We start from the raw sequence: 17830 nt of genomic DNA, 5'->3' as shown, positions 1-17830 counted from the left end.
CGAGAATTCTGGATTCGAATCATGGGCGGGACAGAAGCAATTGGGCGAGTTTCCTATAACCTAATACACCTGTTCACCTAGCAGTAAATAGGTACCCGAGTTAGTCAACTTGTTGTAGGATTGCATCCTGGGAGATGGTCAGTAATTCGACCCTATGTGGGGGAGGGAGTGTAGGATCTATGTATAAACCTAACATGTACTGTATGTATTAACTGGCTGCCTGTCCCCCGATACACTAAGTTATTATTATTATTTCATTTGCTGGTTGTGGGTGCGTGTGTGTGTGTTTGGATGAAGTTGGTGGGGGGGTTGTCTGGGAGGCCTGCCCGCTCCCCCTCATCCCTACTCCCGACAGATGGCAGCACCACCATGGCGGAGGACCAGGTACGCATCAAAACAATCTTATTTTTATCTCATGTACTTCATTTTATGAATGAATAACGATGTATATAACTGACAGTCGGGAAGCTGCACTGTTCGGGAATTTGTTATTTTGATTTAAAAAAAATTGATGAATGAAAAGGCTGTTAAAAATGAGCACAAAGAAGGGTAACCCATTTCGTCATATAGATGGTAAACTTCGTCTGTCTGCTCAGTTGCCGTGACAGCCTGTTGTTTGGAGCCAAAACGGGGCACGTTGGCGGCAAAATAGAAAATGCCACAGTAAAATGCATGTAAGAAGGGATGCTACACGTCTCCAAGGTGTTAGAAGGTGTAGACAGGCTGGCTTAGGGGGGGTAGAAACGTGAGAGAGAGAAGAGTGTCGGGAGAGAGAGAGAGAGCCCCCTCGGCCGAGGGAGGTGCAGGTCCCCCCAACACCGACTACCTCAATGCTGGCTACCTTGTGCCACCTCATATATTTATTATGGTAACGCTTACGGTAATGGCATGGTTGTGGAGGGGGTTAAATGTCTGGTGGTAAGAGTACTCGCCAGCACGGGAGAGATCTGTAATAACATCCAGAAGGAAGCTTTTGTTGTTGTTACAAGCTTCAACTTGCACCATGATGATGATGCTGGGAGAGGAGCTCCCAGGCATGCATAATTCCCACGTCATGCATAACTCCCACAGCATGCATAACTTCTATGTCATGCATAACTCCCATGGCATGCATAACTCCATCATACATAACTCCTATGTCATGCATAACTCCCACATCATACATAAATCCTATGTCATGCATAACTCCCACGTCATGCATAACTCCCACTTCATACATATGCTTTTTGGACTAAAATAGTCTTTAGTTGTAGTTCCTGTGACAGGGTATGGGGAAAATGATATAATATTAGATTTAATTTAAGGATCAGATTTTGAGTTTATAAATCAAATAAGATAATTTAGCCTTATTAAAGGTGTGCATGGCCTGGGTCAGTAACTTATGGTCAGAGCTAATGGTACATATTAAGCCACACCTATCCTAGAATATATGTAAAATTATATTTTTTTAGTCATTGAAAGTTTACTTAATCTAATCTTTAAAGAAGTTTAAGGATTATAGCTTTGCTGAAAGTGTAGATTTATGAAAACAGATTGAAGTTTGAATTATCTGTGTTCTATTCACCATAGCTACCAAAAGTGCTCTTATTTTTTAATGCTCTATTTCACTCGCAGCAGACAGCATTAATCTGCATATCTTCTTGACAAACTCATATAATCCAGTCTTTTCTGTGAAATTTGATTCGATAAATGTATACTGTATTATGTAACCTCTAATTGATCAACTACCCATGTTAATGTAATAATAGCCTAGTCTGCCTGTCTGCACACCAGGGCATGTAACAATAGTGTAGCTGTCTGCACACCAGGGCATGTAACAATAGTGTAGCTGTCTGCACACCAGGGCATGTAACAATAGTGTAGCTATCTGCACACCAGGGCATGTAACAATAGTGTAGCTGTCTGCACACCAGGGCATGTAACAATAGTGTAGCTGTCTGCACACCAGGGCATGTAACAGTAGTGTAGCTGTCTGCACACCAGGGCATGTAACAATAGTGTAGCTGTCTGCACACCAGGGGATGTAACAATAGTGTAGCTGTCTGCACGCCAGGGCATGTAACAATAGTGTAGCTGTCTGCACACCAGGGCATGTAACAATAGTGTAGCTGTCTGCACGCCAGGGCATGTAACAATAGTGTAGCTGTCTGCACACCAGGGCATGTAACAATAGTGTAGCTGTCTGCACGCCAGGGGATGCGTGAGTAGTACTCACCTAGTTGTACTCACTTAGTTGTGCATGCAGGGGTTGAGCTTTGGCTCTTTGGTCCTGCCTCTCAACTGTCAATCAACTGGTGTGCAGATTCTGGAGCCTATTAGATTGTATCAAATCTACATTTGAAACTGTGTATGGAGTCTGTCTCCACCACATCACTGCCTAAAATCAGTTTAGTAGTAAAGTAGTGTAGTTATATGCACACTAGGGCATGTAACAGTTACCACTATAATAAGAAGACTAAACTTTTCTTTTATGTGAGTAGATTCATAGTAACAAAAGGAAACAGGAAAAGGAAATGGAAAGGCATTGCTAACATTCTTGGATCTAAACAACAGTCACATAACAAGCAGATAACTCTCCAAGGATGGTTACACACCTACAACAGACTTTAAAACAGCAACTAAATTTAATAGTTTCTTCTCATAAATTGGTGCTAACCTTACCAGAAACATCCCAGAGACCCACATACATGTTGCTACATATCTCACTGGCACCTTTTCTAACTCTCTACTCCTTTTGCCAGTCAGCCCAACAAACATTATATCGTCATTATATTCTTATATAATAAGCGAGTCATTATAATTGACTCGGTTAACCCTTATACTGTGCATGGCATACATATTTGACAGGACCTAATGGTACCATAAGTTTAATTTCTCAAACTTGCTCAAACGATTTCCAATTTTTTGTGCTTAATCTACTAGCAAATCCTGCAACTTTGTCTAAATGATCACAAACTTAACTTGATAAATAAGAAAATACAAAATAATTATAAAATTGAATATAGAAAACTTCAGATTTTCAAATCACCTGCAAAAATATAAAATATCACTAGTTGTTCATATGGTGTTGTTATGCTCTCAGAATAGCATATGGTCTTCATTTTGATAGATTTAGAATATAGGTTTTCAGTTTAGTTTTCTGTTAAAAAAAAAAATCGCCAATGTGGCATTTGAAATATGTGCCAAATTTAGAAAAAAATAATTATAACTCCAAACGTTTAGGGTTTATGAAAAACCCATTCTAATAGGATTGTAGAACAGACAGCTGTGCACACTATATGTACAAATGGTGAGAATCGGTCAGAAACTGGATTTTTTTAAGCTAACTCAATGTTGAAACTCTTGTTTTAGAGATAATTGAAGTTGAAGTTATCGACACTGAATAAGGTACAGTAGTTCTAATTCATTAATTTACTTGTATGTTTTAATAAACATTGTTTGGCATTCGTACTCGAATATGTGAAAGTTGTAGGTCAATATGTGACCCCCCACCCCCAAAAAAAAAAAATAGGGATAATTATAATGATTTTAGGGGATTAAGATATATACTTGTATAAGTGATAAAGCTCTAATCTGGTTCCTAATCATCAAAACTACCTAAAGAGACAAAGAAAATAGAGTTTGAAATCTGTGAAAAAATCAGCCTCCCCCCCCCCCAAAAAAAAAAAAAAAAAACTTCAAAGTTCCAAGTTCTGCCAGCGGTGACCGATTTACTTTTTGACCAATTTCATTCTACAAGTATCTTCATTAGGAACGGGTATGCATTCTCCAGGATGTAGAAGTTACAACAAAATCAGTTAATAAACAAAGGAGACAAAAAAAAATTTGGACATTGGTGAAAGTAACAGATATTAACATTGGGAATGTATTTTTATGATATATAACAAAATAGAGTATAATAGCATATTTACTCATTATTATTGGTATTATTATGTATTACTCAGCAATGCTATAAAGGCACCAGCTGCATATCCACTTTGTGGATACTTCTTACTACTATTCTTCTTCCTTGTGCATTGGACAGGTGCTTGCATCTCTTTATTACTGCATTATCCCTCAGTTCTAGTTAATAGGAGCTGTTCTCCTTATCAACAAAACTTTCTTCTTTTTTAATAAAAATTTGTCTAAAATCCATTTCTGAATATATTGGGATAAAACTTTCCTGACGCCGAAGCCAATAAGTTGGAGATTTGTTTAACATTTAATATTAATTTTCACATAATTTGAATATTTTTTTGCCCAGCCCCAGCTTATACCCCCCATTTATAGCCCAAGCTGTAGCAGCGTAAAGGTTAAAACAGATGCTGGGAACAGTAGTGATAAACCAGCTGTGAGAGTGCCGCTCATGTGCTTGTACCAACCATAGCCCAGTTATTCAACAAATCTCTAGTGTCATACTTCTCCTGATATCCTTTAAAAAGTAAGAGTAACTATCCTTTAAGAAGTAAGAGTAACTCCAGTTCATAAGAGGCAATACAGCTGACATAAACACTTTTAGACCAATATTAAATCTACCGGTACTATAAAAAATATTTGAATCAATTACTATATTTACAAACAGTTCTACTCGTACCATGTAAAATTCAACAATATTAAGTCACTGGCAGTTTGACTTTAATTCCCAAAAGAGTACCAATGAATCCATTATTAGTCTGCTTGATGTAATCTATACAGCCCTTGACAAAAACAAGTTCCCAATTGGTCTCTTCATTGACCTGAGAAAGGCCTTTGTTATACTGTCAACCATAACTACTCCTTACTTAAACATCACCACTACGGAATCTGAGGCCTGGCTCTGAACTATATTCAATCATATCAAAGTGACAGACACCAATATGTAGCCATTAATGATATAACCTCCCCCACTCTACCATTGACAGTAGGAGTGCCACAGGACAGCATTTAGGACCTCTCCTATTTCTTATATTCATCAATGATTTGCCAAAGGTCTGTTAACATTCTTAAACCAGTCAAATATGCGCTTTGGCCTGCTCTGGGGAACGACGCCCGCCACTGCCCCCCGAATGAGAAGGCAGGAGGCAAACCAGGGAGTCCCCCTAATATTTGACAAATTTGCTGGCAATACTACCTTAACTTATTCAGACCCCAACCCCCACATACTAAAAAATAATGTGAATAAAAAATTTAAAACTCCGCTCATGGATGTCAACCCACAAACTCGCACTAAACACAGAAAAGACCTACTATATTTTATTTGAAAGTAAATCATCAAACCAAATTCAATTTCAGATAAACAATGTTAACATTAGCATTAAAAATAATGGAAAGTTCCTTGGCCAAGAGACTTAACTTTAGCACCTGTATACAACACAGCCCAAAAAAGTATCAAAAACTGTTGGTATACTCAATAAAAATCAGATACAGTATTATAATAGTTAATGCATTATGTTCCCCCACTCTGCTCTCCTATCACTTTCCTACTTGCTAATCTATCCATATCTTACATACGGTATCTGTGCATGGGGATCAACCACTGCAAATTACCTCAAGCCCATAATCACCCAGCAGAAATCTACTATCAGAACTACAGTACAGTACTGTACTGTATAACAAAGTCTGTCTTCAGACAACACACAACCCCTCTGTTTAACTCCCCAAAAATGTTAACATACACTCCACACATTCTCTTGTGGTATTTACGTGTACAACATCTTGTTCCTAAATGCTAACCTTGATCTGAAACTCTTCCTTGTTAGATGTAATAGCACCCAGGGAACTCGCTCCCAGATGAATTAAAAAATTGTCCAACATCCGCTTTATTCAAAAGTAAAACCAAAAAGTACCTAATTTCATCCTCATAATTCCTCATCTTCTGGTTTCAACTCGCACTGTATTTTGTACTTCCTACTCCCCCAATTTTAGAATTTAACATACGCAACTTAACCAGTGTAATCACTCCCATCAATTTATACAATGCTGTAGTTATTAGGGTAAACTCAAATTTTGTTACAATGTACCTAATAATAATCTTAACTTTACCTATTTGTTAGCTGAAGAATCTGCCCAAAACGATGTGTTAGTGGTTTTACAAGAATGTAAGAACACCGATATTATGTACTCTCACAACTCGATGTACCTTCTTGTTACTGTACATAAATAAATAAGTAAATAAATAAATAAACAATGGTAAATAAGTAACTATCTGCACACCAGGGCATGTGACAGTAGTGTAGCTATCAGCACACCAGGGCATGTGACAGTAGTGTAGCTATCTGCACACCAGGGCATGTAACAGTAGTGTAGCTATCAGCACACCAGGGCATGTAACAGCAGTGCAGCTATCAGCACACCAGGGCATGTAACAGCAGTGTAGCTATCAGCACACCAGGGCATGTAACAGCAGTGTAGCTATCTGCACACCAGGGCATGTAACAGCAGTGTAGCTATCAGCACACCAGGGCATGTAACAGCAGTGTAGCTATCTGCACACCAGGGCATGTAACAGCAGTGTAGCTATCAGCACACCAAGGCATGTAACAGCAGTGTAGCTATCTGCACACCAGGGCATGTAATAGCAGTGTAGCTATCTGCACACCAGGGCATGTAACAGCAGTGTAGCTATCAGCACACCAGGGCATGTAACAGCAGTGTAGCTATCTGCACACCAGGGCATGTAACAGCAGTGCAGCTATCAGCACACCAGGGCATGTAACAGCAGTGCAGCTATCAGCACACCAGGGCATGTAACAGCAGTGCAGCTATCAGCACACCAGGGCATATAACAGCAGTGCAGCTATCAGCACACCAGGGCATGTAACAGCAGTGTAGCTATCTAGCACACCAGGGCATGTAACAGCAGTGTAGCTATCAGCACACCAGGGCATGTAACAGCAGTGCAGCTATCAGCACACCAGGGCATGTAACAGCAGTGTAGCTATCTGCACACCAGGGCATGTAACAGCAGTGTAGCTATCAGCACACCAGGGCATGTAACAGCAGTGCAGCTATCAGCACACCAGGGCATGTAACAGCAGTGCAGCTATCAGCACACCAGGGCATGTAACAGCAGTGTAGCTATTCAGCACACCAGGGCATGTAACAGCAGTGTAGCTATCAGCACACCAGGGCATGTAACAGCAGTGCAGCTATTCAGCACACCAGGGCATGTAACAGCAGTGCAGCTATTAGCACACCAGGGCATGTAACAGCAGTGCAGCTATTAGCACACCAGGGCATGTAACAGCAGTTCAGCTATTAGCACACCAGGGCATGTAACTGTACTTGCAAGATAATTTTGTTTAAGAAATATTTATATTTTTATATGTAAATGTAAATGTGCAGTATTACTTTTTAGATTATTTGTGTAAATTGTTTTATTAGAAGTAAAATGTAATAACTTATTATATGTAGTTTTATTTTTCCCCGAGTAAGGAAGGCCTTTACACAAGTTGCTCAGAAATGTCCACCGAATTAAAAAAACGAAAAAGAAACTTACAATGTTTATTCGTAACTGAACTATTTTTCTTGTACAAGCTACATCAACTAAATTAATAATTAGGAGGTGTAGCATCTCCACGCTATTTCTGACTAGAAGTGTTCTGGGCTTTGTAGGCTGCCCAGCGATGTGAAAAATACTTCAAATCATTTTATGTTTTCAAAGTTATTTGTTGGTTTATAACTATAAATTTGGTGTCAAAATGGTTTTCAAGTGAATTGTCTATGGAATAGATACAAAAACAAAAGTGTATTCATAATAGATTGTGTTACAGCAATGAAAATGTGAATGTTTATGAATAACAATCGGACACTGCATTTTAGCGTCATCTAAATACGTACCATTGGAGCATGGATGATGCGTTTTAACGTCATCTGAATGCGAAAGTGCTAATTGGTAGGTAATGTAAGTGCAACTCGTGTAGTATCATTTACGTAATGTTAAAATTATTCATTCAGCTGAATGTCTCATCAAAATATTTATTTTACTACTGTGTAAGGAACAGGATCATTATTAAAACTGCTTGCATGGCCTAATGCAAAATATTTTGGAAAAAGCAACAAAAAAAGTTTTGAATGCTTAAAGGAATAAATGGTCATCCTTTCCGAACAAGATGAACATTTATTCCAAAAATAGTGTTACATGCAACATTCAGTAATTGATATGACAGTCCTATGTAAGTGGGTTGCTAGTATAATCTACCTAATTTTTAAGATCCCTTGCATACTTATCATTACTAGCATGATTAATGCTTAGAGCCAAGTTTAAATTGTATTTTATATATTATACGAATATGAACCTTACTAATAAACATGAATCAAATTATTGCAATAAATAAGCTATTAATGTACTGTTTCCACATGTGATTTGCTGTACAGTAAATAGAAAATGTTGTCATATTAATTTTACTTAAATAATTTTGTGCAATACTGTACTGTATATGTGTAGATAAAATAGTAATATGAATTACATAGAGATAAGAGATGTAATGTGAATAATATTTATGCCTGATTCAAGGAAAATGTCTAATGGAGGCTGCTCATCAAGAATACCAAAAGGAACAATTCTAAGTAGGTAGTCAGCTTCCTTCAGATGTTTTCCAGACGACAAAAGAGCACGTGTATAGCAAATGTGATTTGTATATTGTAAATGCAATTTTTTTTTATCACTTCTACAGTTGTGAAAATCCAAAAATTTAATGTGGTTGAAATTACTGTATTATAATTTGTGTACATTTATACTGTAATGTATTGCAGGCATCTTTTCAGGTCATCCTGAAATTTGGAAGGTAGGTTGGATTAAAGAGCGTTTAATATTCTTTGGGGCCTTATTCATTATTTTTGTTCTCTATTGTTTATGTATTTAATTTTTCCACCAAACATAACTTTTGCTTAGCAAGTTATTGTAATTTTAATATAAGTGTTAATTCTTGCATTTTGATGATTCAATACTGTTTTCATAAAACTGCAAGTACAGTATTCCAGTGACACAATATGTGGCATCGGCTTGCACATTTTCTCTAAACCGAGACGAGAGTATTTTTTAGGTTTCGTTTACAGAACAATGTACGTGTACAGAAAGTTTGCAAACATTGTGATACTAATTGGCTTGGTGCTCAGTAGGCAAAATTATTTTAATATCTTTATAATAATAATATAAAGTGTTGTGCAATGCATATTTAAAGTTTTACTCTTCAATAATGCATTCATTTCAGACAATTTACTTGTCAAAAAATATAATAATTAACATTATTCAAACTTAAAATGATGGTAGTGCACAACATGAAGCTATGCCTGTCCGCTCAAGCTCAGGTAACATCGCGTGCACGGCAGGTATGTACCTGGAGCTGTATTATTATTACCTGTATTATATTTCCATATGATTGAGAAAACATCTTGAACATACAGTACAGATACAAAACAAAATATATGACAATAAATATCTGGGCAGTAAATATGTTTATGCACATTGCACGATATAGTGGCTCATCACAAAGTGTGTAAATATTGTGTTTCATTATTCATCAGTAAGATAAAATTATTCTTTTCCTCTCCTGTTCCCCTCTCCTGTTCCCCTCTCCTTGATTCCTCACCATATTAAGAGAACATTTGTAAACATTCACATGTAAAAATTAAATTTTTTATAAATTTATATATTTTAATGTCTAATTTACTATATTATCTGAATCCATTTTAGTAATACTATGTAACCTTATGGTATAAACTCTTTAATTGTAATATTTGGGCAAAATTTTGAACTAATATTTGGGGGAAAAGCAAAATTATTAATTTTGCTTAAAAAGTCATTCTCTGCTATTGGCCAGTTTTACCAGATGCATCGAAACAAACGTTTCAGACTTCTGATCTTCAGAAAAGTAGTTTGGGCTTTGCAGCAAAAGCTTTAGGTACAAAAAAAAATAATTACAAAACATTTTGCAAATATAGTACAAGTACTGTACTATACTGTACTGTACTACAATAGCTTTAGGTAAAAAAAAATATGAAAAATTAATTACAAAACATTTTGCAAATATATGTAGTACAAGTACTGTATAGTATTGTAACTGATTGCACAGTATTTATAATGATATTTTGTTTTTAATAATAATTATATTCTGTTTCTTGGAAACACTTATGGCCTGGTAATGAGTAACTTGAACCATTTTTCCATTAGAAAGTGTAGTTGAAATAATTTTTTCTTTTTCAATATAATCTTGTTTCTGAGGGAAGCCCCTTGTAGCTACCTGAAGCTATAGACTGAAATGGTTCCCATCTACCAGGTTGCATAAACTGTGGAGTTCTTAGGCCTACCGGGAATCAGAGCCAGAACGTGGCTCCCCTTCCCCACCTCACTGGGAAAGGTATCTAAGAAAGTCGGTCAAAACAAATCACTACTGGATGCAAAGAGATCGAGGCCTTGAAACACCCCAAATGATCTCCAAAACTATGTAAACAAATGATGGAATCTCCCAAAACTAGCATGAGCCCATTTGCCCCACCTCCTCCATTATTTGGGGTGAGGGAGGAAAAAGGGGCTCGCTGTCACCTGGGGTCCGAGCTGTCAGTTCATATGCTGATGTGGTTAAGGTCACCTGATTGCTGTAATGGTTCCCGGGTCGTCTCTTTCATGCGGTTTCCACTGTGCTGAAGTGTTTGGGAGTCACTCCCTTAGGAATCCTTTTTGCTTATGGTGGCCCTCAGCCAGAGTGAGTCAGGGGTCTTGTGCTTTTCTGTCTTAACCCGGATTGGGTGCGACTTTGGCTGGTGGGGTGCACCGATGGGTCGTGGGCTTTCCTTTAGTGCACCGAGGATGGCCTGTACAGCCATGTAACCCAGTCTGTGTTGGTTTACTTTTAGGTCTGGCATAGAGTCCCCAGTGTCTAGGTGTCCTACTTGGTTTACACTTCAAGCTCTGGAAATCTCCTGTGAGTTCTGTGGTCCTATGGATATCCCCCATACCTGCTCTCTGCTTTGTACTAGTTTGAGGGTTGCCTGTTGTCTGTACCATGTGACAATCACTCATTCTGCCTAGACTGCCATCTGCCTGTTGAGTTGGTGGTACCTTTGACCCCGAGTCCTGTGAGGTTCGTTCTCCCGATGCGACTCTTTATTCTGATGCTTCTGATGAGGTTAGGGAGTATGAGATGGCTTCTGCCTTGTGAGCTCATTTTACTCGGTTACAGTGATCTAGTTCATGTGCCCGTTGGATGCCTTTTAGCTGCCCTGTTTGGTGTATAGGACTCACAATTGGAAGTGTTGAACTCTGTCAGGGTTCCATCCACACCACCACGTTCTTCTCCTTCAGGTTTGGTTCGCCTTTCTTTGTTGATCCTCACCCCCTGCTCTCGACCCTGAAATGTCTGAGGGTTTAGGGGCAGGGTTTAGATCGGTATGTCACTTGACCAACTCCCGAGAGTTGCCCTTTCCAAATTGGGTATGGAGGCAGTTCAGCTGGCTAGTCCCTGCCGAGGACTTTGGGGATTTTCCATTCGGCCAGCCCCCTCTTTTGAAGTGTCACAGCTTGTGTTTGGGATCAATACTGCCTTTGCTCCATTTCGCAAGCTGTCTTGTACTGTATTTCACTTCCGGCCTGCTCATATACTACCAGAGTCTGCTTGGTTTCTGGACCATGTTCTTGCATTTCTTCTCGTTTTGCGGTGTCCCTTTCGGTCCATGTTTGTTTCTATAGGTTGTTGTTTGTGGGTTCCTCTTGTTTCCAATTGTTGGATTGTGAGGCATCATGCTCTCCTTTGGGGGTGTTTTTTGTTTTTGTTTTGGTGTTGATGGGCATTTTGGTCACTTGCAGCCGGCTACTCCTTTTCAGATGAACATGGTTGGTTTCTGGAGGTGTCCTTGGTCATTGATGCTTGGCCGGGGTTGCATCAGATGCTTTGTCTGGTGGCGGCTCTCCACCACTACCTTTGTGCCACCAATTTTGCTTCGGTGGATACCATATGGTTTGATCCTGTTTCCTTGGCTCCCTGTTCCAAGGCTTGTCTTTCCCAGGTCATCTGCAGTGTTATTGGATCTAGCCAGCCTGTGGTCTAACCTCATGCCCATGATATTTGGAAGTATGCCACTCTTTCAGTGGTGTTATGGTGGCCTGGTATCTGGTAACTGTTCCCAGAACTCTGCACCCTTTTTTGGTTTTGGGTTGTCTCTTTATTGTGGGTCTCGTCTTCATCGTGTCTCCTGTGGTGCTTTCTCCTCCCTGGTTTGGGAGGAAGTGTTCTTTGTCTTTTTGGGTAGTTAACTTCTGGGAGCCACAAGGAATTCTCCCCGAAAACCAGTGTTGAATGTAATGGAACGCCAATTTCTGGGTGAGCCCCGGTGACTCCCTGATTTCCTCCCTCACTTCCTGGTCGTCGGGTGATTGCCTGCATTTACTTCAGAATGGGGAGCTGGGATGCTGGCTGGTAGTGAGCTACCTTACCTTCCCTACTTACCCCAAAATGAGTGGGTGAGGTGAAAAAATGAGCTCATGTTAGTTCCGAGAGAATTTGATCACTTGTTTACATAGTTGGGGAGTTCTTTAGGCAGGTTTTGATGGCATCAGTCTCTTTTTGAAGCCACCAGTGGTTTGTTTTGACTTGCCGACTTTCTGGTTGCATTCTGCAGTGAGGTAGCAAAAATAAATGTTACTGCTCTCTGCACCTTTGTCCCCAGTAGACCTGTAAAACTTGATGCTGATGACACCTAGTAGATGGTACCATTTCAGTGTATAGTAGCTTTAGGGAGCCACCTTGCTTACCCAGAAATTGGCATTTCATTAATTTCATACATTCAGTACTGATTTTTGTACAAATATAATTTGGAAAAAAAAAATCTGATTTCTAGGTGCCCTCCCTCAATGACTTCCCATAGGTTATGCAAGAGTCTTCTAGGGCCAATGTCATCTCATGCATCTCAGACTATTCATTTGTCTGATAGAGATGGGTACCAGAACCCTACCTCCTTTCAGAGGCGAGAGCTAAGTGTATCGTCAGACATTACACAACCCCAAAAAATCCTAACTAAAAGGTTGTAACAAGTTGCAAATACAGTATTCACTCATATTGGTAGCTCACAACCGAGGATTTTTGGATATGATCCCTGGGCAAGACGGACACTCGGCATGTTTCTTTTCACCTGTTGCCTCTCTTCACCTAGTAGTAAATATGCACCTGGGAATTGGATAATTATTGTTAACACTTTCGCTCGGGGATGACGCAGCATTGCGTCATCCGTTTACTGGCGGTAATGCCGGGGATGACGCAGCATTGCGTCATCCACTTTAAAAATTCGCCAAAAATCAGGTTTTTATCCGATTTTTGGGGGACTGGTTTTAAAATGTGCGCCGATGTCTTCCCATTTTCTTTGTTGAGCCTCGTCGCCCTCAGGCTGCTTGGCACACGCCGTGGGCCCATTGTCTTTGCTCCACTGTTGTGACCAATGTCGCTTCCCCTCGCATCTCAAACGTGTGAACATTTCGGCTATTTTCCGTGGCTATATTTCTTACTGCGGCTTTAGAAACTATCTACGCTTACTCCACGATGGATAGTAATCATGAACAAGGCCCTTCCAGGAAGAAAATTGCGAAAGAAAGGCTTGAAAAGGGTAGGAATTGGGAGTGTAGCAGGAAGGCCTCTGAGCACTCACTCACGGCTAACACGTGGCCCGTCTTCAACTCGTCGGCGGTTGGAGCGTGACCAGGTTTTTTTTTTTATAGGCTAATGTTCCTCTAGAGAATTTTATTACGAACCCATTGAGACCAAAATGAAAGACCTAGGACAAAAATTGAGGTGACCAGAGTGAAAATAGTGAAAACATTTTATCCCGTTTGCGCGCTCCCGGGTAACTCGTTCGCACTTTCTCTGTTTGCTGCGGGTAATTAGCCGGGCTTTTGGAGTTTATATGCATTTAGTGCTGTAGAGAATTTTATTGCGAACACAATGATACCAAATTTAATCTCGTAGAAGGAGAATTGAGGTGACAAAGTTGAAGAGAGTATACACTTTTCGGAATTAACGCGCGCTTCCGTGACACTCTGGGGCCCATATCGCCCTGTCGAGGGGTGGCGCGCGGGGTGAGCGAAAGTGTTAATTACATCCTGGGGAAGGACAGTTGTTAGGTAAGGGAGACACCAATAAGCCTTAGTACAAACTTCCTATCCCCAACAACATAAAACCAAAACTGTTCACAAGGACCAAACAAAACAAAATAATAATAATAATAATAATAATAATAATAATAATAATAATAATAATAATAATAATAATAATAATAATAATAATCCTGCTGCTTGTCAGCAGTACTAGACTACCAGGATTCTGGTGCCTCCCTAACCCATCACTTTTGCCTTGTGCTCTGCCATCTGACTGAATTTAAACTAGTTGAGTGTTATTGTGTGTTCTGTAGTATGGCCTGGCAGGGTATCTGTTTTTTGTCAGTACTGTGTCTATCACAATCTTTGCCTTGTTGCATTTTTTACACTTTGATATTGCAGGGTATTTGGTAATGTTGCCACCTGGTTATATTCTAGTGTTATCCTATCCTTAATTGGGTAAGTATTGATTGCTATTTTTGCATAATTTTACCTTTTGTTTCATCTCTGCTGGAATTTTGGAAATTGCTGACACAGAATTAGCTTGTGCCATTTGTGGGTTTGCTGGGTGACTTAAGATGTTTTTGATGGTTGGATATCTCTGGTTTTTCACTCTTGGGTGTGAAGCGAGTTTATTGCTGGTTTTTGGCTCCGACTGAGTCTTCATCCTGTATCAGCTTTTCAGGTGGTGAATCATTTTAGTTTCCTCTTTTGCGGCCGACTTCTTTGTCTCGGATGGTTGCTTGTATGGTATTCTTTTCAGAAGTGGTGACTGATGTTTGCTCCCTACTGTGATAAGTGTTGGGGTGTTGTTTTTACTCTCCCCTTTTCTGTAAATAATAAATTAATGAGGACATTTGTTTATTATTTCGAGCTTTGTGGTTAGTCTGTTTGACAGACTGTAGCTTTAGGTGAGAAAATTTTAGTTTTTACCCTCTAATGTTAGTTTATAGCTGTATTTCTAAATACTGTACTGTACTGTCCATTTAGTTGTGCCTGAACTAGGGTTTTGCAGTTTACATGTTTTGCAAAGTTAGTTGCAACTTACTGGTCTGCCTTCTGTGATGTTTTGAATCAATGCCTTTCATCATTTTCTTTTGTAATAGCTTTGTAGTAGAGGTACTGGGCACATGATTCCTTTTATCAGGCAGTTCGTTGTTTAGTTGGAGCCCCTGATTTTCGTGTGTCTTTGGGCTAGTTTCAAACTGGTTCTGGGTTATTTTGGAGCACCAAGACAGCAATTCCTTAGCACTCCTCACTGTCCTACAATCTGTTTTTGGGCACTTCTGTTTGGGACTATTGTTTAGTTTCCAGTTATTGCTTTGGTGTGGTGGTAAATGTGTAGTTCAGTGTAGGGGCTGAGTGGTAGTTTTGTTTGCTCTTCTGTACTCATTTCTTGAACAGGTTTTTTCTGCTTTCTTCTTAGGTCTGACTTTCTGTGTGTGTTGTTGCATAAGGGGGGAAATTAGGGTGAGTAACTCATTTCCTTATATTTATTATGGGGTGCCTTCACACCCCCAGGAAATTTGGTAATGAAACTATAGCTGGTGATGGTAATGGTAAGCATCAACTGTTTAAATAATAACTCTTGCAGTTTTTGCTTTGGTTGTTTTTATGCTGGATACTGATTGTATGTATTTTGGGTAAGTTTGAATGTATTTACTGTGCTCTGATGTGTTGAAAAACATAAATGCTGAATTAAAAAGTTTTCAAATTGGTATGCTTTAGGGTGAGTAATCACAATACAAGTTATGGCTAAATATAGCAAATATGAGTGGAATGAAAATTTAGTAATTACTTAGGCAGCATTTTCTTTGAGGGCAGGTGATAAACGATAATTGGTAAGTTGGTGGAATTTTATAATAAGTTTGCCGATGGAATTCAAATAAATGCTTTGTAGGTGTACTGTGTTTTTAGATTTTACACAAAATTTGACATTTTATTCATCTTTTATACATTTCCATTACATATCCTTGGTACCTTGCCATTATGGGTGTTGCCCCAAATGAATTTGCAGATGTAGCAGACAAAGAAGGTTTTCAGAAGAGTATCATTCTTCTAATATCCATTGCATGTTCAGTGTTTACTAAATGAATACTTATGTTCTATGTTAAAATTAATAAGATAAATGTCCAACAACTTCGAATAAAAAATGATAACATCAATAGTAATTTATCTACATGGCCATCCTTATATAACCAAAATTATGTACTGACCACAGAATAGTAGCTCTTTTACACTTGATGGAAAAGTAGCCTGCCCATTACTGTCTACTGACAATATTGCATTGTTGTATAATCAAGTTCTTTCTGCACCTTGTACTATAAGCCATTCATATAGTAGAATTCAACATTTTAAGATGATATAAGAATATGCTTTCCATTCATTCCTTAAATGCAGTGTCCCTAGCCAAAATCCTCACATCCATTTGCTTGGACTAGTTGGTACAGAGAAGGCATTGTCTTACAGGATAAGTACTCACCTAGTTGTGCTTGTGGGGGCTGAGCTCTGGCTCTTTGGTCTCGCCTCTTAACTGTCAGTCAACTTATGTACAGATTCTGATGCCTATTGAGCTCTATCAAATCTACATTTGAAGCTGTGTATGGAGTCTACCTCCACCACATCACTGCATAATGCATTCCATTTGTTAACTACTCTGACATTGGAAATTGTTTTTTCTGTCTGTGGCTCATTTGGGTACTAAGTTTCCACCTGTGTTTCTTTGTTCGTGTTCCACCCATGCTAAATAGTTTGTCATTGTCCACCCTGTCAATTCCACTGAAAATTTTGTAGGTGGTTATGTCTCCCCTTACGCTTCTGTTTTCTAGGGATGTGAGGTTTAGCTTCTGTAGCCTTTCCTCGTAGCTCTTACCTCTCAGTTCTGGAAGTAATCTGGTGGTATACCTCTAAATCTACTCAATCTACTCAAACTTTGTCTTCTGTTTAACTAGATATGAACTCCAGGCAGGAGCTGTACACTCCAGGATTGGTCTGACATATGTGGTATACAAGGTCCTGAATGATTCCTTACACAAGTTCTTAATGTCAGTTCTTATGTTGGCCAATCTAGCATATGCTGCTGCTGATATCCTTTTGATGTGGGCTTCTATGGACAGGTTCCCAGATAAGTGTTCAATCCCAGATGATCCAAGTGGTTGGGCACTTTCTTCACACCATCTTCATCCTGCTTGATACCTGCTTGATGGGAATTCTTCTACTCCCCAAGCCCGGCCTGAGGCCAGGCTTGACTTGGGAGAGTTTGGTCCACCAGGCTTTTGCTTAGAGCGGCCCACAGGCCCACATACCCACCACAGCCCGGTTGGTCCGGAACTTCTTTTAGAAAACAGTCTAGTTTTCTCTTGAAGATGTCCACGGTTGTTCCGGCAATGTTTCTTATAGTCGCTTGTAGGACATTGAACAACTGCGGACCTCTGATGTTTATACAGTGTTCTCTGATTGTGCCTATGGCACCTCTGCTCTTCACTGGTTCTATTCTGCATTTTCTTCCATATCGTTCACTCCAGTACGTTGTTATTTTACTGTGTAGATTAGGGACCTGGCCCTCCAGTATTTTCCACGTGTATATTATTTGGTATCTCTCTCGTCTCCTTTCTTGTGAGTACATTTGGAGAGCTTTGAGACGATCCCTATAATTTAGGTGCTTTATCGTGTCTATGCGTATCCTTGCTCATCCCCTTCTAAGTGCTATTTAATCAAAATAGTTTAGTGTTTTCTCCTGAAAATTTCTTTTTCTAAAATCTTCAATGACCTGGTCTCATTCAATACAGATGA

At 39.3% G+C, this 17830-nt stretch overlaps 1 protein-coding gene across 5 annotated transcripts in view; it reads left to right on the top strand.

Moving 5' to 3' along the window:
- The first annotated feature begins 235 nt into the window (after nucleotides 1-235).
- Nucleotides 236-17830, top strand: part of Ranbp16 (Ran-binding protein 16) — a 130193-nt gene continuing 112598 nt past the window's right edge. For 3 of the 5 annotated variants that reach the window (XM_045752445.2, XM_045752441.2, XM_045752442.2), the window contains exon 1: nucleotides 236-384. In XM_045752445.2, the coding sequence (XP_045608401.1) occupies nucleotides 292-384 (93 nt within the window). In that variant the 5' untranslated portion in view covers nucleotides 236-291. Of the gene's footprint in view, nucleotides 385-557; nucleotides 675-848; nucleotides 869-17830 lie in introns of those variants that run through there. The other 2 variants (XM_069314452.1, XM_069314453.1) reach the window with 2 other exon arrangements.

Source organism: Procambarus clarkii, chromosome 79 (assembly GCF_040958095.1).
Source record: "Procambarus clarkii isolate CNS0578487 chromosome 79, FALCON_Pclarkii_2.0, whole genome shotgun sequence".
In the NCBI taxonomy this organism is placed as follows: Eukaryota; Metazoa; Arthropoda; class Malacostraca; order Decapoda; family Cambaridae; genus Procambarus; species Procambarus clarkii.
This window is presented reverse-complemented; position numbering and strand designations above follow the sequence as displayed.